The 24,371-nt window shown below is 37.4% G+C and overlaps 2 protein-coding genes across 9 annotated transcripts in view; one reads left to right on the top strand and one right to left on the bottom strand.

Annotated features, from left to right (window-relative positions):
• Positions 1 to 1,422, bottom strand: part of Slc30a7 (solute carrier family 30 member 7) — a 94,253-nt gene extending 92,831 nt beyond the window's left edge. For both annotated transcript variants that reach the window (XM_076863319.1, XM_076863318.1), the window contains exons 1-2: positions 1,167 to 1,422; positions 844 to 945 (exon numbers count right to left, since the gene is read on the bottom strand). In XM_076863319.1, the coding sequence (XP_076719434.1) occupies positions 844 to 945; positions 1,167 to 1,246 (182 nt within the window). In that variant the 5' untranslated portion in view covers positions 1,247 to 1,422. The remainder of the gene's footprint in view (positions 1 to 843; positions 946 to 1,166) is intronic.
• Positions 1,423 to 1,531: 109 nt separating this feature from the next.
• On the top strand, positions 1,532 to 23,275 carry Extl2 (exostosin like glycosyltransferase 2). 7 transcript variants are annotated; one of them, XM_076861700.1, is made up of 6 exons: positions 1,532 to 1,973; positions 2,745 to 2,822; positions 4,956 to 5,028; positions 17,770 to 18,197; positions 18,838 to 18,908; positions 21,238 to 23,275. In XM_076861700.1, exons 3-6 carry the CDS (start codon positions 5,024 to 5,026, stop codon positions 21,724 to 21,726), a joined length of 993 nt encoding a protein of 330 aa, XP_076717815.1. In that variant the 5' UTR covers positions 1,532 to 1,973; positions 2,745 to 2,822; positions 4,956 to 5,023; the 3' UTR covers positions 21,727 to 23,275. The 7 variants fall into 7 exon arrangements, with proteins under 7 accessions (XP_076717815.1, XP_076717811.1, XP_076717810.1 ...); XM_076861696.1 differs by having other exon boundaries at positions 4,953 to 5,028; XM_076861695.1 differs by lacking the exon at positions 2,745 to 2,822 and adding an exon at positions 2,522 to 2,683 and having other exon boundaries at positions 4,953 to 5,028.
• The last annotated feature ends 1,096 nt before the right edge of the window (positions 23,276 to 24,371 follow it).

The raw sequence follows: 24,371 nt of genomic DNA, 5'->3' as shown, positions 1-24,371 counted from the left end.
GGATAGAGACTAAGTCTGTTTAATCAGTAGAAAATAAAGCATAAATGGCACAGGTTCTTAATCTGGGGTCCAAGATCTATTTCAGAAAACCCAAGAACCACCAGGCTTTATGTAAAATTCTGAGTCTTGGCTTTCATCAGATTCTCAAATGTGTATAAATCTAAAGATGAGTTAGTAGAAGTGTGATGATCTTATTTAGCAGAATAACTTCACAAGATCTTAAGTTATTCAACAGCAAAAACCTAAGTAATAGCAACTTCATTTCCATAGTTACACTGAATTTTCCTCTTTCCAAGGAGGAAATATAGGAGGAGGCAGGAAAAAGCTGACACCAAAAACCATCAACTCTATAGAGGTTTCCAGAAAACTATATGGGATTTCTACCCAGTTAGGACCAAAGGGAAATCATGAGACAGTTTCAGCATTAAAGAGAAAAAGAGAATGGCACACATTTTCCTGGACATCCCAGTACTCCCTCTCAGAATCTTAAGGGTGAAATCCAAATGCCACTCCCCCAGGGAGAGTCAGGTTTCTCCCAATACCAAGTAGGCAAAGCTAAGGTGAGCTGATTCAGAAAGGAAATACTCTCTCCATCTGCCAAAATGAGTAGGGGGCTTGTTCATCTTGTCAGACCATACGGGACGGGAAGGAGGTTGCATGATAGGACCTGAAAATTAGGACAGGCGGCCCTACCATATTGATATGGGTTGTGAAAAAGCAACAGAGGTGGTGGCAAAGGTAAAACCTGAACCTCCCGGTGAGGAGCTACGTGGCACTAAGCAAATAGTGCCTGGTCTTCCTCCACCTTTTGCTTCCGCCCCAACCATTTTCCCCTTTGGTTACCAGTTGCTCCAGATGCCATAGAGTAGTTCCACAAAAGCGAAAGAGAGGTTCAGGCACAGGAAGAAAAACAGGTTCCGGGACGTCTTGTCCGACAGGATAGACCTGGGCATGATAAATCGGGAAGAGATTAAGAGAGTCGAGGGGGTGCCGGGACCCCGAGTTGCGGTCCTTCTTTCAAGACCTTCCCAGTCCACACACTCTTTTCCCCACAGCGGGAGGCTGAGGGAGTGTCCCTAACACTCCCTCTGTAGACCCTGGACCATCTTTAGGTCTGGGCTTTCCTTCTGCTGGACACCCCCTCCCAGCAAGACAGAACCCCGCACCTAAACCAGCCCGAGATCTTGCCGAACAGATTGAACTTGGGTGGTTTGTATTCATCATCCTTGATGGACAGGGGCAACATCTTCTCTGCCCGGCGGAGGGCCGGGCCTACTCCCCTCGACAAGTGGTTCCGTGGGGTGATGGCAGTGACAGCGGTGACGCCTCAGACCGGAACCCCCAGCACCGGACTGGGGCCGCGCGTGGCTGCGAGACACAGACAGACACAGACAGACACAGACACACACCCGGGAACTAGCTGACTTCCGGCCCGGGCCGCGCAACGCGTCCTGGGACGGAAAAGGGGGTGGGCGGGGCTGTGGCCCGGGCTTCCCGGAGGAGGGCGGGGCTTACGGCGGGGCGGGGCGGAGGCTGATGAAGGGTGAGGAAAGAAGTGCAGCTACGGCGGGATCTGCGCAGCTGATCCTGGCGAGGTCCCGCTACCTGAATTCACGCCGAAAATTCTGACGTGGCGACATTTGCAGACTAGGCTAGCTGAGAGCTTGAGCCCGCTCACTCCCACCCCGACCGCCTACGACCAATGTTCCCGGATGCACTGAGTCCAGCGCCTGCCCCTTCGCCATTAACCCGCTCTGGGCATTATTAGGTCCTGGTGCAGTAGGTAGCAATGCTTTAGAATCCGGGCGGCCACGTGTTCTCCCGCCCGTGCGCAGGAAGCCCAAGTGATGGCTTTGCCGGGTGAACGCTGTGAACACCTAAATCCTTGTAATCCCCCCCCCAACTTCCCCGAAAACAGCGCCTGCCCCTCCTGTGCTGTCACGCGGAAGGCGGCCTTCCCGAAGGACTTGAAGGTACTTAAAAAGAGCCCTTTACAAAGAGGTCATACTAAGTTGAGATTTTGGCTAAAGCGTTATTTCCCCGACGGTCTATATCCGCTGACACCCTGAAACTCTGTAATTCGTACACGTCCCTTTCGCTTCCAGGTCATCCCCGAGGCAGCAACCAGCCACTATGATTCTTATCAGAACCTCGCTGCCAGTTTTGGGGCAGTCCAGTAAGAAGCCGGCTCGGTGGGGCACAAGGGTGTGCAGGGCACCGGAAGGCGAGCCCAGCGGGCCTTGGCCGGGCAGCCTAGACCGCGGGAAACACTCTTTTGGACGCCTTTCCGGGAAATTGTTTGGATAAAGTCAGGTGGTCTGTCACGTGAATGATTAAAAGTTGTTACCTTGCAGAAAAATGGGAAGGGATGGAGGAAAGAACTAGCTTTTGGAGTTGGGCTGGAAACTACAAAACCGAGCTTCTTGGGAATTCCTTTTAGTCTAACAGGAAGTGGAGCGTCACCAAATGGGAGGGGTGGCCACTCCGTGACTGTCCCCTGCTTCAGGCGCTCACTTTGCAGGCGGCGCGTTTCCCAGATTATAAATCCAACGAATGATGCACGCTGCTTGGTTTAGGAAAAAGAAAAAAACAAAAATGAGCAGGCGAGACGCCCCTTCCGTTTTATGTTAACCCAGCTGCAAGCAAATAAATTGGTTCCCCCACTGCAATCTTCTGCACTCAGGTGAGGAGACAGCAAAATGCTCTCGCGTTACAATTTTTTTTTTTTTTTTTTTTTTTTGCAGGATATATGCATGTTTGCTCCCGTACTTGGAACTTTCCATATGAGGGATACTAATTCTCTAGTTTGATTTTTGAAAAATGTAGGTATTCTGCATTTTAAAAAAACGTTGATGTTTTCAAGATGCTGTGTAAAAACTGCTAGGTTCCACAAATTAAGTTCTGGGAAGAGTATTTTGTCTTTGCCTATCTTAGCGCCTGTTTCATTATTTTAATTTAAACAAAAATATTTTCAATTAGTAACATTTACTTTTTTAGGAAGCTTTTATATTTGTAATATTTTTGCCATGCTGCTGGGGAAACCTTCATTGGGTGCAAACTAGGAAGTTCAATGATAAATATTTTCCTTGAAATAGAATTTTTTCTTCAAAAGTGCTTTATTTCAGTACTGTTTAAGGGAAGGGATATAGAAATAATCAAATTTCGGTAACCAGTTTCTAGCATTCTCTTACCAAGGTCAGTAGCAATTTGAGCCTGTTTTTGTTTTCTGCCTTTGAAAATTAATTCTGCATTGTACATTATACTGGTACAAATGTGAAATTTCTCAGCAGGTTTATGGAGAAATCTACATTACCCTTTTGAGACAGTTTTGAAATATGTTGGAAAAATTGAAGCTTATTTTCAGTTCCATCAATTTCTAGAGACTCTTGAATTTCCCCACTCTCTACCTCAAATATATAAGCAAGGTATTACCATGTGGACCTTCTCCTTTCAAAAAAATTTTAATGCTACTTCACAGCTTTCAGTCTTGAACAGCATAATGGCCAAATTCAATATGAAAGGAATTTTTATGTGCAAATAAAAGTGTAGGTGGACAGTGTTTAAATTAGGAAAATTTCTATGAGTGGAAAATATTCCACTATGCCTTACTTCATTATCTTGAAATAATATTTGTCCCACACATGTTAACCTATATATGTTGTTGTGTCAGAAGTCATTTAATGACTATTTACTATATGCCAGATTTCTGTGCTTGGCTTGGGAATACAAAGCCTGGTAAGGTAAAGTTCTTTTCCTGGAAGAATTTTTATGGAGAGGAGAAGTTGAAGTGAAGAGAAGGATAAATCAATCAGCCTAGTATTTTAGAACTGTGTGATGTGTAAGTTGTAGACATGAGATGCTCTTTGAGCAATGAGGATGAGCATCTGTCACTCAATCTTTTTGTGTAGCCTAATCCATTCCTTTTCCCCTGCAATAATAATAATTTTTTATGCAAGAACATGACTTTGGAAAATAAAAAATGATTCATTAGCTCTATTTAGGTGTCAGTATCTTGCAAGTCTCCAATCAGGTACAGTATTCTAAAGTCTACAGTTAGAATTCTTAGTTTCTTCATGTTACAAGATTAAGTGGATATATAAGATCATAAAGTAGATATAGTAATGAATATTTTAAAACTAATAAATGCATTTTTACTATGAACTTCTTAAATATTTGTTTATATCATCAACAAAGTACAGTTGGTTAACTACGCATATTCTAGGGAGACAAGTGAAGACCGAGAAATGAAAACAGAGAATTAAGGGGCAAGAGATCCTCTCCCACCATGGTTTCTTCTCCTTTCCAGCAACAACCAGCAAGAATAGGACAGATGCCATCTCTTTTTTTTTTTAATTAATTTTTATTGTTGGTTGTTCAAAACATTACATAGTTCTTGATATATCATATTTCACACTTTGATTCAAGTGGGTTATGAACTCCCATTTTTACCCCGTATACAGATTGCAGCAGATGCCATCTCTTATCCTCATTCATCTATCCTGGCAACACTATTTTAGACTTCATAATTTTTTAGGTGAATCAAATCGAATGCCCTATGAATTGCTGGTGAAAACAGGAGTTATAATAGTGGATTAGAGTAGAGAGATTTGTAAATCCAGAAATTGAATAAAAATGCAAATTTCTCATGTTAAGAAGTTTTACTCTATGGCATATATGCTCTAGTGTCAGATGTATAAGCATAAATACTCAGAATGATGTTAGTTTTTTCGGCTTCTAGACCTTGGAGAAAGATGAAAACAAAAATGTAGCATTATTAGTGTCAATTAACAGGAAGCCATTTTCTGCCTCATGTAATTTTTAGGACACAGAATAGCAAATTATAATTTACAAATAATTCAGACAGTATGGACATTGGCATTAAAAGCATTGCTATTTTTTTCATTCTCTGCTGATTAACAAAATATCACAGAAAACTCTTTTATTTCTCTTAGTAGTGCTAAGGAAGCTTATTCCTATCAATCACTGAAGCCATAAAAAAGTTTTTTAAAAAGCTAATCACACAATGAGGTAAGTAGCATATTTTTTTTTCCTTTTTCTTTTTGAAAGTATGTAGTTTATACCACTCAGTACCATTAAGTGTTTTTACATTGCTCTGTCACTAATCTTCAGAACTTTTTCATCTCGTAAAACTAATATATATATATATATTAAACAACAACTATCCATTATCCTCTATCCCCATCCCCTGGCAAGTATAGTCTGCTATCTCTTTCCATGAATTTGACTCTCCTGAATACCTCATCTGTGTGGAATCATATAATATCTGCCTTCTTTGTGACTGGGCCAATTTCACATAGCATATTGTTTTAATGTTTAGCATAAAAAGGTTTTGCATGTTTAGCATGTACCAGAATTCCCTTTTTTGTAAGTCCAATATTTCATCAGATATATACCACATTTTCTGAACAGATTATACATTTATTGATATACATTTGGGTTGTTTCTGCCTTTTGCTGTTGCTGATGATGCTGCTGTGAAAGTAGGTAAAGTAGAAGAATTTTTAATCTGCAAAAGATTATTTTCAATAAAGATATTTTCGTTTCCTTGAAGATAAAAGTTCTTACTTGAAACAGTCAGTGTCTGTTAGAAAATTCTAGAAGGCCTTCTTCAGAATAGATACATTGAAATACTACTCCAGAACGCCTTCTTCAGAATAGATACATTGAAATACTACTACAGATTATAGATTGAAGTAAGTAGGCATACTCTTTATGTGTGTGCTATGGATGGAACCTATGGCCTCATGCTTGCTAAGTATGCACTGTACCTCTAAGCTATATACCCACAGCCCCAATACCTGTAAGTTTGAAATATCCTTGTAAACTAGAATGAAGTTGAAAATAGACCTTGCAAATGACAAAGGTAATTCAAAGTGGCTCAAGCACAGAAGTCAGGAGTTTGGTTCTGACCTACCACTCTTTCTGTGGCTCAGGAAATTTATTTAATATTCTCACCCTCACGTGCCCCATCTACAAAATAGAATAGATATATTTTATTTCTCTTCTTACTAAAAATTTGACATTGCCAATTTGAGGTATTATATGATATGAAGAAAGGAAAACTGTAACAACTTTCTTTACTATTGCTAAGCTCAGTGAGGTAAGGAACTACACCTGCCTGTTCATGGTGCCTGACAGTGCTGGACATGTGGTATGTATTGATTGATGCAGCACCGTGGATGTTTGACTTTTCCCTAAGAACATGAGAAAACTCACATTGATTGGGATTGCTTCTACCTCAAATTTGAAATCTGAAAATATTTATAAGTCATAATTCATTTATATGAAATCTGTTTCTCTTAGAGAAGTGATTTTGGAAGTGCTGAAAATCAGTGTTGAGTAAAAAGGAGAGGTTTCATAGAATATTCCAAGGATCTATTGCCTAACTATCTTGCCCCCCTCCCTTCCCTGTGACTAAAACAGATAGAGATTCAAATGAAAACCTCCCGTGTCCTAGAATGGGAAAAGTAATATGTTTGCAGATGTGGTTGGTTTCTCTTTGACCCATTTCTGGAACTAATTTTACATGGGACTATACTAAGCTAAAGATGCTTTATCCATTTCTAGTTTTCTTCCTAGGATACATTGACTCCTTTGATTCTTACAAGTCATTGGTATACCTCTTAGTATTAAGGCCACCCTTAATCCTGGGCAGGTAGTTGTCTGTTGAATTGATCATCTCCAAGCATCATCATCATCATCATTATCATCAGGAGCAACCATTAATTGGCAATTCAGGAGGAAGGTACAAGGCTGGAAAGAAATTTCTTCTCACAAAATTCATATCTGTGCATTTCACAATAGGGAGGACTTTATTGTCTACCTCAGTAACAAATGACTGGATTGAAGGAGACAGGTGATGCTTTAAAAATATTATACATAATGTTTATGTGTTATTTCCCCTTTGTCAATGATAGTAAATCACACTCCAATGAATTGATAATGTTGAAAGAATATGACAGTATGTATAGAAAAGGGAAGAGGAAAAATAGAAAATATCAGAACTGATGAGCAGCTTTCACCATGGATAAGGGGGTGAGATCAGGAAGGGAATTGGAAACAGGCTTTTATTTATTGATATCCCTATTCTAAATGATGCCCTTGTTATCCATCCTAACCTGATTTTTCCATAAAGAAATGGCCCAGTCAACCTGGCTGCCAACAGGAGGACTTAATAAGTAGTATAATCAGTACAAAAATGCTTTTTTCATAGCTTATACTGAGAAATGAACGTTTCAGTAGCATCTATGTATTCAAATGTGATGCTGTGATAAATGTAGCTATTGCTCAATGTGTTTTAGTAAGTCTTTCAGAACTGTAGTTTCAAAAATGTAGTAAAGGCAGAACAACGAAGCCTTTAAAATATAGGGTTTTTAAATAGTTATCAATCATTTTTCATACATATATATGATTAGTTATACTATACATGGAAAAGGCAGATTACTTAATAGTCTATAATACAGTTGATGTAAATTATGAAGATCCATTCATATCATTGTATAATTTCTTATTCTTTTCATATATATATGACAGTAGAGTGATCACTGTATAATTAATTGATCATAAATACAAGATCACAAGATGAATCTGTGATACTACACGGATCCTTTTTTATCATTATAAGGCTATTCCTATTCCTGCTTTTCCTACTGTACTTGTTGTTAACACAAAACAATTTAAATTATTTTGATGTATTTAGACTCACAAAAAAAAAAGTAACAGGAGTTAAGAATCTTGTAAGAGTAGATGGGCTCTTTAGGGGAAAAAAGTGAAATGAAATCATTTAGGAAGGAGAGAATAGAATTCAGACAGAATTAGTAGAAAATGAGAAGAACCATATGGTATTTATAAAATAAAAATGAAAGAAACAAATTTCCTGAATATGGGTAAAATTCTGAAGTTAAAAACTTTTTGCAGAATACTGTATAGCACCTTGGGAAAAACCATGAAGTAAAGTGACCTTTCATGTTCTCTTTCTGGCATTTTATATTGTACAGTTACATAAATTCTAGTTTATGCTGCTTAAATTTTAATGGAAAAGGCTTACTCTGGCCAATGGTGAACTTAGTTTTTCTCTTTCAGACAGCCATCCACTGTCTATAGCTTATGTCACTTTGAGAACCCAAACTAAATTTTCTTTAAAAAAAAAAAAAAAAATCTTTATTTATTTATTTTTATGTGGTGCTGAGGATCGAACCCAATACCTCACACATGCAAGGCAAGTGCTCTACCACTGAGCTACAGTCCCAGCCCTGCAAACTAAATTTTCATTTGTCAACTAGGTGAGACTTTATCTGTTAAATCAGGTATGCTGCCTACCTTATTAAATAATATATATTTTGATGATTGTTGCCGCCTAAACCTCCCTTAGGAATTTTACAAGGAGAATGTTGTCCAACAAATGATGGTTTCCCCCTAAGGCAGATGAGTTCATCAAGAGTTTCCACAGAAACAGGAATAGCCAAAGATATTGCAATGCAGAATATCTTTGGAAAGATGTGAAAAAAAAATCAGAGATTGGAGACATCTTTTATTTATGAAGTACATTGGCCAAAGAACTGAAAGTAGAAAGGTGACCTTGGACTTAAGGTCACATTTCAAGACTGGCTGTCCTATTACCAGATGGGTGGTGACCCTGGTCTTTTACACAGGGAAAGATTTCTTGTGTGTTGTCTAGTCTTAATTGGACTTAATTTGCATTTAATTTGAGTTTATTCTGTTCGAGTTTTAGGCACCATTTTAAAGGTTAGGGCAATTTGAACATTAATTCCCTCTCCCCATTCAACTGGCAAGAGTTATGAGCACTTACGCAAAAAAAAAAAAAAAAAAATGGTCCACACAGTGTTCTGGATTATTGTGACTGCCATAAATCCCTCAGGAGGCATTTAGATTGAAAAAGGAGCTTGGGGCACAATTGTGATGCTTGGAAGCAAAATCTAGCAGCACTGTGTTCAGAGTTCACAGGAACATGGAGGAAGGATTGCAGCAAGGGCAACTTTCACTGCAGAGGTGATGCTTGAAAGGGATGTAGTGTGGGGCTTGTCGGATGGAGAGGAGAGGCTTTGTAGATAGAGAAAACAGCATGTCCCAGTACAGGGAGTCATGGAATAGTTTGCTGTATACAGTACTGGTAAGAGGAAAGGCATTTTGGAATTCAGTATTTGTGTCCTCTTTCTTCAGTTTGAACAGTGTCATGCACATAATAAACCTGGCCAGAAATTGTTCATCAGTTGTACAAGTGTCTCTTCCAAATCTCATCTTACATGCTCATAGAAGGAAAATCCAGGTTCTGAATTGACCTTTGCATTCCACCTTGGAGTGATTTTATTTCTTGATAGCTTCAGGCCCTTTTCTGAGAATCTATATTCTATAATCATGGGTTTTTAAGAAGTGCATACCCTAGAGAATGAGCCAGAGGAGAAGCAATCTGTATGGTTTCAGACAAATCTCACAGTGAAATGGTAGCATAGTTACCATTCTCCTACCATCTGTGACATAAAAATGAAAATAAAAGTTTCTCATTGTATGATGCCAAGCTGCTCACTGCAGTTCTACCTTACAAGTTGAAGACAACTAATTTTTGTTCATGTGTGCTCTGGCATATTCATTTACAAATTCTCTCTGGATAATTTTTGTTCTTCCAGTCTGAAGAGATTAGGCCTCAGGAAAGAATTCTCAACAGTGCTCTATCTGGGAAACTGATAGATGATGTAGTAAATAATCAAATAGCAGATCTTTGAAAATTCAAATTGCTGATTCATTTAAAGACTGTACAGAAGAGAATGTAACTATTGCTTCATAGACCATGTATTATTTACTTTCTTACTTGACCTTATGTTCATGTTTAAGAAAAAATTTTTATAATTTCAGATGATGCTTCAGTTCTCAGATATTAAATATTTCTGACATAATGTCCCAACAGTTCCACTCCTCAGCATATATCCAAGAGAAATGATAACAATTTCACATAAAAATTTGTACATGAGTATTCATAGCACCAAATTCATAGTAGCCAGAGAAATAACCCAAATGTCCAGCAACTGATGAACAGGTAAACAAAATGTGATGTGTTCATCCAATGGAATATTATTTGACAATTTAAAAAAAAAAAGAATGAGATACTGGTAAACGCTACAACATGTATAAATTTTGAAAATGCTTTTGCTAAGTGAAATAAGTCAGAAATAAAGGGTATATATTATATGATTCTATTCATATGAAATGTCTAGAATTGGCAAACCCATTGAGACAGAAAATAAATTAGTGGTTTCCTGGGGCTAGGGGAGAGTTTGGGGATTGGTATTAATAGAAAGGAAAGTGATTGCTAACGGGCCTGGGTTTCTTTTTTTGGATATTGGAAATGCTTTAAAATTAAATTATAGTGATATTTCCAAAACTCCATGGGTATATTAAAAGCCAGTGAACTGTATACTTTAGTGGGGTGAATTTCAATAAAACTGTAAAAGAATTCCAACATACCAAGTGATAAGTACCTTAGTGACAGTCTGATATATTAGTTTTTTGATACATCCTTGCAGAATTTACTATAGCATTGTGAAAGTGTCATGGACTGTGCCATCAGGAAATTCTTGCCCTGGTTCTGTTACTGACAGATCAAAAGCAGCTGCATGACCTTAGGCAAGATCCTTATCCCTGGACCCCGAGTTCTTACTGTAAAATAGGAAGCTGGATTAGGTAGCCCTGAGCTACCTTCCAGCTGCCTGAGTTTATGTGTTTGTTCAGTGAGTCATGTAATTATTGGGGCAGTTTTAGAGACATGGCTTTGCACCCTTATTGTTTGAGTATAACAAATAGCAGTGGGGTTTTTGGATGCTACTTGTCTGGTAGTCCTCCCCATCATGTTCAAGTACATCTTCTTAGTAATTAGTATGTAGAGCAGGATTTTTCAACCTTAATGTTATCTGAATATTAAGGCAGATAATTCTTTGCTGTGGGATTATAGGATGTTTAGCAGCATCCAGACCTCTACCCCATAGAATAGCAATATCTCCTCTCCAGACTTTTCCGTATGTCCTCTGGAGGGCAAATTGTCCCTGATTGAAAACCTCTGGTGTGGAAGATGCTGGAATAACACTGCATAAAAAATAGCTAAAAGGATCTGTTCTCAACCTATAAAGAACCTATAAAGAACTAGTGAACCAATATAGGTACAAACAATATTGTTAGGGGATCTTTGATTTTTCAGATAATAAATAGAAGAATTTTTGTTTTACTGATATTTACAGTGTTTATCAAAGTTATATTTAATCTGTGGTCATGGGGATGAGAAATGGACAGAAAGATAATAGATTAAGAGGTATCCAATCCTCTTTGGAATGAGACAGGGTGTCAATAAATATATAAAGACATAATTTTAAAAAGGAATATTTAGGAATCAAGATCAAGAGAACTGGGAGGCACCTACAGTTTCTTCTTGGTTCTTTACAGGTAAGACACAGGTTATACAGATATGCTCTCTCCCATCTCCCATATCTCACATTCAAAGCCCAAACCTCTGAATGGGATGATAAGTTCTTTCTCTAGAAAGGAAAAGAAGAAGGCTATAAACTATGAGGACCATATAGCCATAAAGTCATTACTACTTTCCAAACTATATTAAAGCTGCTTCTAATGTGCTTACAGTAGCATCTAGATGTCAGCCTAGTGCAGTGTGTCACTCGCAGTGGAGTCTGTAAAGTTCTGTCTTGCTTTTCCATACAAACTAAAAAGTTTATATAATTTTATTAGGCTGCATTATTTAAGGCAAAATGAAATATTTGCAGTGTTTCTAAAAAATATAAGTTATTAATATCTTCTGAAACCTTTCTGATTGAGGTAAAGTAGGGGATTAAAAGTTCTCTGAGACAGAAATTTTCTAGAGTGGGTAAAAGGAACAAACTCTGTTGCATTCCTAGCAACTTAAACACTCAGACCTTTCGCCTACCTAGGGACACCATCTGTCACGTTGCACGCGACTAAAACACTCAGGGTCACTCCAGGGGAACTGGGCTGCTCAAAATAACCACACAAGAGACAGAAATACCTTTTTATTTGAGGGTGCTGTGACGGCTCTTCTAACCTTAGGGGTCTGGGGAGAGAGAGAGAGAGAAGGAGGGAGAGAGGGAGGGAGAGAGGGGGAGTGTCCTCATGTGCTTACCCCTTTTATTGAGGAGAAGCTATTCAAATAAGGCAAGGGGGTCAGGTTTCAAGGGGCTGAGTCTAACTTCATGATGTCTACTGTCAGCAGATTGACTGACATCTAGGAAGGCCACACCCAAGGGCAGAGTAAGAGAAAGGAACACACAAAGGGTATTTCCATGGAACATTCTATCCTAAACAGGGCAAGGGGTAGTATCACAAAGGAACAAGTGAGTGTAACTCTATCCACGGGGATGTAGGAAGGCAGGCCCATGCTTGAAGACACAGTACTCACCCTAAAGATCTGGGCTTTAGTCTGGGTTACCTAGGCAACCAGATCACAAAGTGACGGACAATGCCACACCAATCAGAAGGGGAGACAAAGGCTGGTTATGTCCTATGTTGCCTCCCACAAAATTCCTACTTAAAATTGTAACTAAATGTAAAGTAGTCACTCCAGTGGCTTTGACATTGTATATTTACAATAGTCTTTAACAATTAATTTTTATTACTTTTTCTCTTCTAAATTGCCAGATAGTAAGCTACCAATGTCTACATTAGAGACTAGACACTTCTATATGCAGAAAATGAAAGAAGATCTTGTTTTAGATACACTTCACTACAATTATCAAAGTGATTCTTTCCCCAAGCATTTATATCTGGCCATTCTTATGTAGTACTGAAAATGTTTTATGGACCTGCTTTTGATTCAGTATTTAAAAAGTTTTAAAGGCCTTTGAATCAAGATTATTAATTCATATAGTTTGTCTTCGAATGACTATATTAACAGTAAGTGTTGTTTTAGTAAAAGGGTATATAAGATGAAAATTTGGTACTCTAAAGCCTTAAATTAATGTCCTTGAAAAATAATCACAGTAAAGCTGAGGTTACTTCAGAAATAATTTTTTTGGTTCATATAATAGAGTGAGACCATGAGAGGAAAGGAAACACAGACATTGCTTTTCTTAATAGAACAAACTACAGAAAAAGTCCAGGAGAGAATACCTCTAAAAGTTACTATAAAAGTAGCATTGCTTTTTCACTCTCAACTGTTAAAAAGTGAGAGCTGCTAGGACAATGACTATTGCCTTGTGCTTGTGAATAAGCCCTGCCTTTGCTTGCTCATGCCCTAGCATACTGTCACATTATGAAGATATTGTTATGTTGAGAATTCTTTCTTCTCATAAACTTCAAAGGGAGATGGTAAAGGCTTGGCCTGTGTGGTCTTGTCCTTCAACAATAGAGAAAATTTTGTACAGTTACAAAAGAACATACAACATGAAACAGGATTATGGAACATGGTGGCCACATTAACTCAACCACTACACAGTCTCCTTAGGGAAAAACAGAAGGTTAATTGGGCATTGTTTGGAAAGTAAAGTGAAATTTAGTTGGATATAATACTCAATTAGACAGAGAGATGTTGACTATTCTTAGGATTGCCTGTGGCATCGTGGCCTAGAGGCAATTGCATAACTTCACCATGAGATGTGAAATCAAGAGCTTAGATATTTCTGTGCATGTATACATAGTGTGCTTTTCCAAGAAGATGGAGAGAACCAAAAATAAGATGTACAGAGGCAGTGTTATGCCAAGGAGAACAGTAACGGTAGCTCTGTGCCATCAGCATGGGTTAGCAGTGAGAAGTTGTTTTCAGCTTCATCATCTTTGTCGGTAAATAAATGAGATATCTGTCTACAGCATAGCCTAAGAAGAAAAATGTTTCCAAAAGGAGCAAAAAAGGGATAGACCTTGGATCAAAATCATTAAGAATGATATATATCTCATGCCTTCTGATTTTAAGAAACCTATTTTTTTCTTAAAGATATTTTTAAAATGTTGATTAGAAACTCCTCATTGATTTATGGTTTTAGTCTTTTCATAAATAAAAATTTTTGAATTATTCATTTTCTCACTTCTTGATTTTGTTCTTGCACAGAGTAGTAGAATAGATCTGTGAGTCCTACTGTATAAGGACCAGCTACCATGGGACCAAAGTTAAAAGAGGCAGGCAGATCCAAGATTGCAGAGAGCACAGTTTATTGGGGGACTTAGGACAGAAGTGTGGTCTTCGGTGGAAGCAAGACCAGTTGGAGCCCTTCAATTTGAATCAGAATTGGGGGTCTATATATGGGTTAGTACAAAAGTAGTTTCATCCTAGCTGGAATGTACTTGGTTTACCTTTGGTTAACATCAAAGAGTTAGGCTCATCCTGGAGCCAGGTCTCCTTGTAAAGTTCTACCTAGTACTCTAAGGGTTTTGTTTATGGTTTGTTGGGAAACTGTGCAGGAAAAACTGACTAGGGCTATTCAGAGGAAATCATGATAGTTACACTCAAGTTGGCTGTAGTTATATTAACCTAAATTCATACATTGCTAAAATGGATATGAATACTCCATTGCTGAAATACAAAATAAGGACATACCTAAAAGGCTTACAGAGGCTTGTGGAGAAATAAATAGTCTGGAGTCAGAAGCGGAAATAGCAAAAGGATAAAAAACAAATCATTGAAAAGACAACAATAGTGCTATAATGGGAGGCAGCAAACATAGAAATTAAATTGTATGAAAACCAGGAAATCAGTTCTGGATCTTTATAAAATTGTCTGTGAGATTTAGACTTTTATAATATATATAACTGAGATATTTGATTAAGTAAAGAAATTTAATGAATGAAGTAAATAAGCCACACTTACCTTTGTTCACTGCTCTTCTGTGGCTACCTCTTTAAGTCTGTTAAGTATCTGGAGGAAGACAGAAAGAATGCATAGCTGGGTATGTAACACCTGTGCTCTGTATTGCAAGACAAGATGCTCAGGAAGCCTGAATTTGAATGGAGACAAGACACCTTAGCCCATATAATGAACAACAGCCTGGGGTCTAGGTGTCAATTTTCCTGACATAACTACTAGCTCTGCTACTTAAATCCCAGGGAAAGTCCACTTTGGATTCTTTCACTCTCATCATGCAGACATACAATAGAATGGATCTCTTTTTTTTTTTTTTTTTTTTTTTCCTCTTTCATACATTTGATTCATGTGAGTTATGCTTTTCCATTTTTACCCCAAATACAAATTGCAGAATCACATCAGTTATACATTCACCATGTTTACATAATGCCATATTAGTGACTGTTGTATTCTGCTGTCTTTCCTATCCCCTACAATCCCCCCTCCTCTCCCCTCCCATCTTCCCTCTCTACCCCATCTGTTGTTGTTCCATTCTCTCCCTCCCCCCCTTTCCCGTCACGACCTCATATATGTGATTATAACGATGTGGTTTTCCTTCCGTTTCCATGCAATTTCCCTTCCCTCTCCCTTTCCCTCCCTTCATTCGTTTCAGTTTAATGTTAATCTTTTTCTCATGCTCTTTCCCCCGTTCAGTTCTTTGTTGCTCTCCTTAAATCAAAGAAGACATTTGGCATTTGTTTTTTAAGGATTGGCTAGCTTCACTTAGCATAATCTGCTCTAATGCCATCCATTTCCCTGCAAATTCCATGATTTTGTCATTTTTTAGTGCTGCATAATACTCCATTGTGTATAGATGCCACATTTTTTTTATCCATTCATCTATTGAAGGGCATCTAGGTTGGTTCCACAGTCTAGCTATTGTGAGTTGTGCTGCTATGATCATTGATGTGGCAGTATCCCTATAGTATGCTCTTTTAAGGTCCTCAGGGAATAGTCCGAGGAGGGCGATAGCTGGGTCGAATGGTGTTTCCATTCCCAGCTTTCCCAGGAGTCTCCATACTGCTTTCCATACTGGCCGCACCAATTTGCAGTCCCACCAGCAATGTACAAGAGTACCCTTTTCCCCACATCCTCGCCAGCACTTATTGTTGTTTGACTTCCTAATGGCTGCCAGTCTTACTGGAGTGAGATGGTATCTTAGGGTGGTTTTGATTTGCATTTCTCTGACTGCTAGAGATGGTGAGCATTTTTTCATGTACTTATTGATTGATTGTATGTCATCTTCTGAGAAGTGTCTGTTCAGGTCCTTGGCCCATTTGTTGATTGGGTTATTTGTTATCTTATTGTTTAATTTTTTGAGTTCTTTGTATATTCTGGAAATTAGGGCTCTATCTGAAGTGTGGGGAGTAAAGATTTGTTCCCAGGATGTAGGTTCCCTATTCACTTCTCTTATTGTTTCTCTTGCTGAGAAAAAACTTTTTAGTTTAAGTAAGTCCCATTTGTTTATTCTTGTTATTAACTCTTGGGCTATGGGCGTCCTATTAAGGAATTTGGAGCCTGACCCCACAATATGTAGATCGGAGCCAACTTTTTCTTCTATCAGGTGCAGGGTCTCTGATTTGATATCAAGCTCCTTGATCCATTTTGAGTTAACTTTTGTGCATGGCGAGAGAAAGGGATTCAGTTTCATTTTGTTGCATATGGATTTCCAATTTTCCCAGCACCATTTGTTGAAGATGCTATCCTTCCTCCATTGCATGTTTTTAGCCCCTTTATCAAATATAAGAAAGTTGTAATTTTGTGGATTGGTTTCTGTGTCCTCTATTCTGTACCATTGATCCACCTGCCTGTTTTGGTACCAGTACCACGCTGTTTTTGTTACTATTGCTCTGTAGTACAGTTTGAACTCTGGTATCGCTATACCTCCAGATTCACATTTCCTGCTTAGAATTGTTTTTGCTATTCTGGGTCTTTTGTTAGAATGGATCTCTTATTGAGACTTCTAAACCACTATCAGGCAGTGCTGCGTTATTTGGGGAAAGTTATTTAATCTCTAAAAATCTAAACTATAAGAAGAAGAAGAATAAAAGATAAATCAGATTCCATGAGTCTCCTGATCAAAATCCTCCAGTTGCTTCCCATTGAGTGATTTTCTCCTCACTCAGGAGAAAACCCATATACATTATTAAGGCTGACAAGACCCCACATAACATGGCCCTTGCTTATCATATCCCTATGGTTTATAACTTTCTTCATTACCACTATCCTAAATTACCTTTTGAATCCGTTTACCTGTCTCTTCCTGCTATCTTCTCAGCTACTGAGAGCAGACACCTTGTCTTATTCATTGCTATATCCACAGAATCTAGAACATTTCCTTCCACAGGGTGAGTGCTCAGTATCTATCTATTTTGTTGAATAAATACATACTATGGCATATGAAGCACATTCTTGATATACAGGACCTGATAAGGAATAAACCCTCTGTAATTGTTTGCTGCTGCTATCACCATTATCTTCTGCTTTATGTATGTTCCATATATCATTTTATTTGAAAAAAAAAAACTGTTGCCAAAATACAAGTTTAAAATGATTGAATTGGAGGAAATACAATCTCTTTTAAAAATAATTTCAGATCTATATTGTTAGGATAAAATAGGAAACATTTTTAAATGCCCAGTTATTATTTGAGGTATATATGATTTTTGTCTACAATACCAAAAAAAAAAGCAAGACCAAAAAGAAAAGAATATTAGACTGTATTTTTTATCTCATAGGCTAACTTAATTATTATAAAGTAAAGGAGAACTGAACTTGAATCAGCCAATATAAGTTTGACCCTCTCATCATTGAAAAACATAAAAAACATGGTGACCAGCAAGAATGTTGACATTCTCTTTTTTATTCCCATTTCTACTCCAGGTGTTGCCATCTCTGCAAACTTCCTGGGAGAGTAATGGGGATTCGGGTGCTTCGGTTTTCTTTGGTGATCATCCTTGTGCTACTATTGGTAGCTGGGGCTTTAACCAATTTACTTCCCAATGTCAAAGAAGACAAGATGCTCACTTTGCGTAGGGAAGTAAAATCCCAGGGAAGGTCCACCCTGGATTCTTTCACTCTCATCATGCAGACGTACAATAGAACGGATCTCTTATTGAGACTTCTAAACCACTATCAGGCTGTGCCGCATCTGCACAAAATAATTGTGGTGTGGAACAATGTTGGGGAGAAGGGACCAGATGAGTTATGGAATTCTCTTGGACCTCACCCTGTTCCTGTGATCTTCAAACTACAAACCACAAACAAAATGAGAAATCGACTCCAGGCCTTTCCTGAGGTCGAAACCAATGGTAAGTTGAAGCTGGCTTCTGAGCCTGGAAGAGTTACAGTTAACTAGGGTTAGGGGCATGGATTTCTGACTTCCTGCCTATCTTAATGGTCTGGAGGAAAATGGAGGAATTTATTATAAGAAACCACCCTGAAAAGCTTAATGAGCAGTTTCCAAGGTCTCAAGAAGAAGTTTCCTGGGGAGGACAGCATGTACATCTTCATCTTACAACAATAAAAAAGAGGTTAATAGTATTAAATAAATAAATAAGATATGCTATCATATATATCATTGTATTACAGAATGCAGTCAGAGGCCATTAAGCCTATGCTGAATATAATTTTGTCACTCTCCTCACATTTGTAACAGCTGCATGAGGTTGTAATTTGCTTAAAAGAACCTTGGCTTTATTTATTTATAGATTCATTAGTTTCTAGCATGATGGATGATGATTACATGACAATTTTCCTTTCAAGCAGTTATAAAATCAGGTATAATTCAAATAGCTTTTTTCTACCAGACATAGTGCTCCAAGATTACATTTCTTATTTACTAATTGAGTCAGAAAATACTTCATTCAAATTATCTACATAGATACAACTATATAGTTTTGTTTTTATTTCCAAACTGTTCAATATAAATGTTTTTTCATTTCATTTCAGCGGTATTAATGATAGACGATGACACACTCATTAGTGCCCAGGACCTTGTTTTTGCTTTCTCAGTTTGGCAGGTAATGTTGCTGTATCCTTTATGAAACATGTATAGGGTTTTATCTAGTGCTTAACGAGGGCAACATTGTTTAATGTGGGGTCTACTGAAAACAATGTAGATAGTACTTATCTAAAAGAGAGAAAATTGTTGTGGGCTTGTCAAGATTTATTACCTTAGTTAAGCCAACCTGGAAGTTATAGTATCTTTTATGTATACTTAATTTATATTTTGGAATATTAGGAAAAAGAACTGCAATTACCTTCCAGAGAACAATGAGGAAATAATCTGGTGCAATAAAGGCTAGAATGCAGATGTATTTTTCCATAAGCCACGGACATGTGTCTTAAATGAGAACTATATTTCTGTATTAATATTATATATATATAACTTTTTGAAACAGAAAGTATTTATTGCATCAACAATAATTTAATTTAATAAAATAATTTAACTCTGAACAAAAGCCTGGGCTCTAGGTGTAGACTTTCCTGACATAATGGATACATAAGAAAAAAATGGTCTCATACAAATGGTTCTGCGACCATTGTTTAGAAATTGTGCAGTGATAACTTGGCATGTACCATGGTAGGGTTTCATTTGTTTTGTTTTTTTCCTAAATCCTAGCTTGAATAAGTAGACATAAATTGCTCACTTGTTCTCCTATTAAATATGTAATCTTAATTGTTGACTTTTATATGTCACACCACAGCTACCTAAACTCAGAACACCTGTAAAGTGATAAAACACTGTGCTACCCAATAATTTGGTCTAATTTGTGCCATAGTTATCTACTTCCATTAGCTACTTGGCATATAATATTAGGTATTAATGGTGAGGGTCTAGTACTCTGTAGATATCAGTCTTCTAAAAGCTGCAGTTTTTAACTTCATGTGTAGTGTAGTATCATATCAGCAATTTTTTTCAGCCCTGTAGATAAAGGTTTCTAGGCAAAAAGTTCTAATGTAATGCTGTGAGATTTCTATTTAAGGTTAAAAAAAAATCAATTTACCCAACATGTTAAGATAGGGACAGGCAGAATACAAAGACTGTTATTAAATACAGCAATCTAACAGAACAATAAATAAAGAGGTATATATATGATTTTAGGTATTATTAGTAAAAACAGTTTCAATCCACTGTGCATTGCTCCATGCAGTGAGTCATATTGGTGCCCTGAATATGTAACAATTTGAGGTCCAGAAGCAAGCAGGATCAAGTAGATGTTCATCTGAGTGAACAGATACCTGTTACCTCCATTTCAGGCTCTCTTTTCCTTCTCTGGCCATCTGAAATTTCTTTCATTGTTTAGATTGTGTAGATGGCACTTCTCTGAAGCTTCCCGGCCTTTATCCCCTATCCCCTGACCTTCTGCTTTGCCTCCAGCAACACAGTTGTCACTCTCTCCTCCATACTCCCTCAGATTCACCCAGCTGCGTTTGCAGATTGTTCACAGCATTGTAATTCCTTGTTCACCTATGTGTAATGTCCCCTCCCTAGACTGTGAGTTCTTTAAAATGATATTTAACTCAGCCTGATTTGTGTTCATTCAACAAGTGAATGAAACTCTTGATATTTTATAGGAGTGAACTAAATCTTTCAATCCTTTAAGTTCTTGCCTCTTTCCTATGCTTCAGTGTTTTTCTTTTGTTGATTTTCGTTTTATCTTTATTCACTCTCACCTTAATTGTATGAAGTGTTTTGCTGTCATTTGTTTTTTTCTTCAAAGATCTTAATACATCTGTCATTTATATATACATGTATAATTTATATAGTTATTTATTTATATTATCTCATATTTTGAATAAAGAAATACCCAAGCTGAGAAAGGATAAAATATAACATTGGTTAAAATCAACAGTGACTTTCAAGAACATTAAAATCAACATGGAAAAACAGTAAAATCATACATATAGATCACAATTTTATATATTCCTAAGAGATTATAACATTTTTTGAAAATTGTTATGTTGTATCTTGTCTCCTACAATAAATAGCCTTCCTGCAATCAACTTTTCTTGCAGCAACTTGGAAGGACTAGAGTCATTGGTGACTAGAATTTGTTAAGATCAGATAATGTTAGAATATTTGTGGGGGTTAGATTTTTTTTTTCAGAGAGATTTGGGGTGTGATGGAATTTGACCTGTTACCTTATTAGGATACAGATTTATGAAGTTACCTGGAGTTAGATGAAATTAAGATATGTGTGTGTGTGTGTGTGTGTGTGTGTGAGAGAGAGAGAGAGATAAGGAAAAGTTGACTAATCAGTTTCAATCTTTCATAATAAATAGTCTTTTTCACTATGTCTTCTCTAAATAAATGTCATACTTAGTTATTCTTTTCCTTCTTTTCAGCAATTCCCTGATCAAATTGTAGGATTTGTTCCTAGAAAGCATGTCTCTACTTTATCAGGTATATATAGTTATGGAGGTTTTGAACTACAAACACCAGGGTTTGGAAATGGTGACCAGTACTCCATGGTGCTGATCGGAGCCTCATTCTTCAATAGCAAGTATCTTGAACTCTTTCAGAGACAACCTGCAACTGTCCATGCTTTGATAGATGAAACTCAAAACTGTGATGATATTGCCATGAATTTTATCATTGCCAAGCACATTGGGAAGACTTCAGGGATATTTGTGAAACCTGTAAACATGGGCAATTTGGAAAAAGAAACCAATGGTGGCTATTCTGGAATGTGGCATCGAGCTGAACACTTTCTGCAGAGGTCTTATTGTATAAATAAGCTTGTTAATATCTATGGTAGCATGCCCTTAAAATACTCCAACATTATGATTTCCCAGTTTGGTTTTCCATATGCCAACCATAAAAGTAAAATGTGAAAGTAAAACAAAAACAAACCTGAAAACTGCTTGATATTTGAGTAGCTTCTCCATGCTATGTATTTTTGTTCTTAAGCAGCAACATGAACTTTTATCTATTCCAGAGGTCTCTACAGTAGAAAAAGAATATGCAGCACTTCTAGGATGTAAAATTCACATTAACTTCAAAAACCAAGAAGCTAGTCTCATCCACATAGATCTTCTCATGAAGAATTTTCACCCAAGGTTATAATGCCTTGTTTGACAATTTTATTGTTTACATCTCGAGACTGTTTTACAATTGCTTTGATTCCTGGCATTCGCCTTAATGACCTATAGCAAGCTGTTTCCAGAATTGGAAAGTCAAAAAAGGTATTTCTCAGCTTTTTCACTAAGGTTGATTGTTTTAATTTGAAGCCTGCAATGCCTCTTTAGCAAAAGCCTGCGGTATAGGGAAAAGCCATGTGACAAGAGAAGTTTCAATCTCATGTGAAAACAAGGAGAAGACGTGACTACCAGTGCTTCCCTATGACCCTTCCAACCAGAGTTAGCTCTGCCCAGCATGGTTTGGATGCAAAGTTAGGTGCTGTTTATTTTTATTGCTAAGTCTGTTGTGACTGGGAGCATAAGTTTTAGTAGCTAAAAGATGTCTAGTTGTTTGCTTGATTTTTGTGAGTCTACTGCATGGATCACCCAAAAATGCAGCCTGTGTTTCTTATATGCAAATTAAATGCAGCAAGGAGTAAATGTGTTACTGCATTTTGTGACTGAATCTGACTTGGAGAATGTACATTAATTCTTATATTTTACATGGAATATGTTTAAGAAAATGTGTAAAATAACTTCTGGAAGAATGAGTAAGTAGAAACTAGCAGAAGTGAAAATCAATATCAAAAGATCTTTATTATTAAAGAATAGGTTATCTTATGGATACTAATCAGCTGTGTGTATTACACACAAATGCTTGCATTCAGAACTTGTTTCCTTTTTTTTTTCTTTGAATAAGATCCAAGACACTATTTATTATGGTGAAATTTCAATTACACAGATACAAGGAAAAAATAAGAACTGAGTCATAGCAGAAATTCTCTAGGGAGTCCACATCATTGTTAAGGTTGCCCACTGTGCTGTTTATCAGTGTCTGTGTCCCACCCAGTCTGTGTTAATTGCTGACAAGGGGTATTTAATTAGGCCTCCATCACTTTTTCTTCCTCCTCCTTCTCATCGTCCTTCTCTCCCCCAACCTTCTTCTCTTTACACAGTGCCTGTATACTCTCAAAGTTGCAAGTATAGTGAAATAATCATGTTAATGTGCCAACATTGATGCCATTGTGCAGTTAGTTCATTATATTTTGGGTTTTTTATTGTTTGTTTGTTTATTACACTAGAGTATGTACATGTCTTAATGTGGTCAGGTTAAAAAGTTTTTTATTGTTTGTGTGTTTGTTACACTAGAGTATATACATGTCTTAATGTGGTCAGGTTAAAAAGTTGCTTTCCCCAACCCTGAAAGTACTTTTTTGCCTTCTGGTATTCCACTCTCAGACAAATAAAATAAACTTTAACTCTCCGTGTGTTGTATGTTAATTAAGCAGATTCATGGTTTTGTGGCTGGTGTTTTTGTAAAATTCCTTATATTGTGTTATATTGCCAAGGATGAAGGAGAAATATCAGCTACCTACTCTATGAGAAAATTTCCCATTAGGAAAATATTCTCAGATTTTATTTCCCATTTTGTGTTTTTAAACTTGCCTTAAGCATAACATAAGTTAATTAGACCATGTTTTCAGTTATCAATAAGGGAAACATGAAATCAAAGTGCAGCCCAGTAGATATTACAAAGAGTCCTGTTTTGTGGCTAGACTTCTACTAATACCATCTTTCCCTGAACTGCTCCTACTCTTGCCCCACATGATCCAGGAGAGAGATACTCAGGCTAAGCAGTGCAACACTTAATATCACATCTAGAGCATTTGCTTCCCATCAATCTTCCCAACTTTGTGCACTTTTAAATTTTATTTGTTAACATGCAAAACACTTTGCTGCAGGATTTGGAAGACTTCTCATTCATAGAATGCTGTCAAAGGGAAGGTTTGAAGACAGTATAAGCTTCAGGCAGTTTTTGAAGTGCTTTTAGAAATGCTACTCCAAGGTTTAGAGCAGGGGCAGATCTGATCCTTTCCTGGTCCCCACAGTTAACCATTTGGAAGCAACAGAAAGTTGCTCATATTTTTTCCCTTGAAAAGACCCCAGACTTTGACCCCATGGTCAAGAATGAATAAATTGTTTGGGGGAGGGACAGTCTCTAATTGTGCATGTACTAATATATGAATTTGAGGGGTATAAAGGGAGGGAAGGCAATGCTGTGAATAGAGGAGGAATTTGAAGGGGCTGACTTAAATGGTAAGATTAGATTATTCTCTATCCCATACCAGTTTTTTTGTTCATTTATCACTAGGGGCCTCCCAACTTTGTTCTCTCTCTTCCCTATTTTTTATCCCTCCTTCATACTTCCCTTTCCTGTTTTCCCTTTTCATGAAGGCCCCTCAATGTAAAACCCAAATAGTTTCTTTAAATGTACTTAACACGGGCAAAACAAAAAGAACATTGGATACACCATGAACATACACTGAGTCCTAATTCCACTTAATTTTCTTATATGCAGA

This window comes from Callospermophilus lateralis, chromosome 7 (genome assembly GCF_048772815.1).
Source record: "Callospermophilus lateralis isolate mCalLat2 chromosome 7, mCalLat2.hap1, whole genome shotgun sequence".
NCBI lineage: Eukaryota > Metazoa > Chordata > Mammalia > Rodentia > Sciuridae > Callospermophilus > Callospermophilus lateralis.
This window is presented reverse-complemented; position numbering and strand designations above follow the sequence as displayed.

Excerpts from the sequence above, each read along its gene's own strand:
- Extl2 (XM_076861700.1), top strand. Across the intron at positions 18,198-18,837 it reads TCCTGAGGTCGAAACCAATG|CGGTATTAATGATAGACGAT; the intron begins GTAAGTTGAAGC and ends ATTTCATTTCAG. Across the intron at positions 18,909-21,237 it reads TTGCTTTCTCAGTTTGGCAG|CAATTCCCTGATCAAATTGT; the intron begins GTAATGTTGCTG and ends CCTTCTTTTCAG.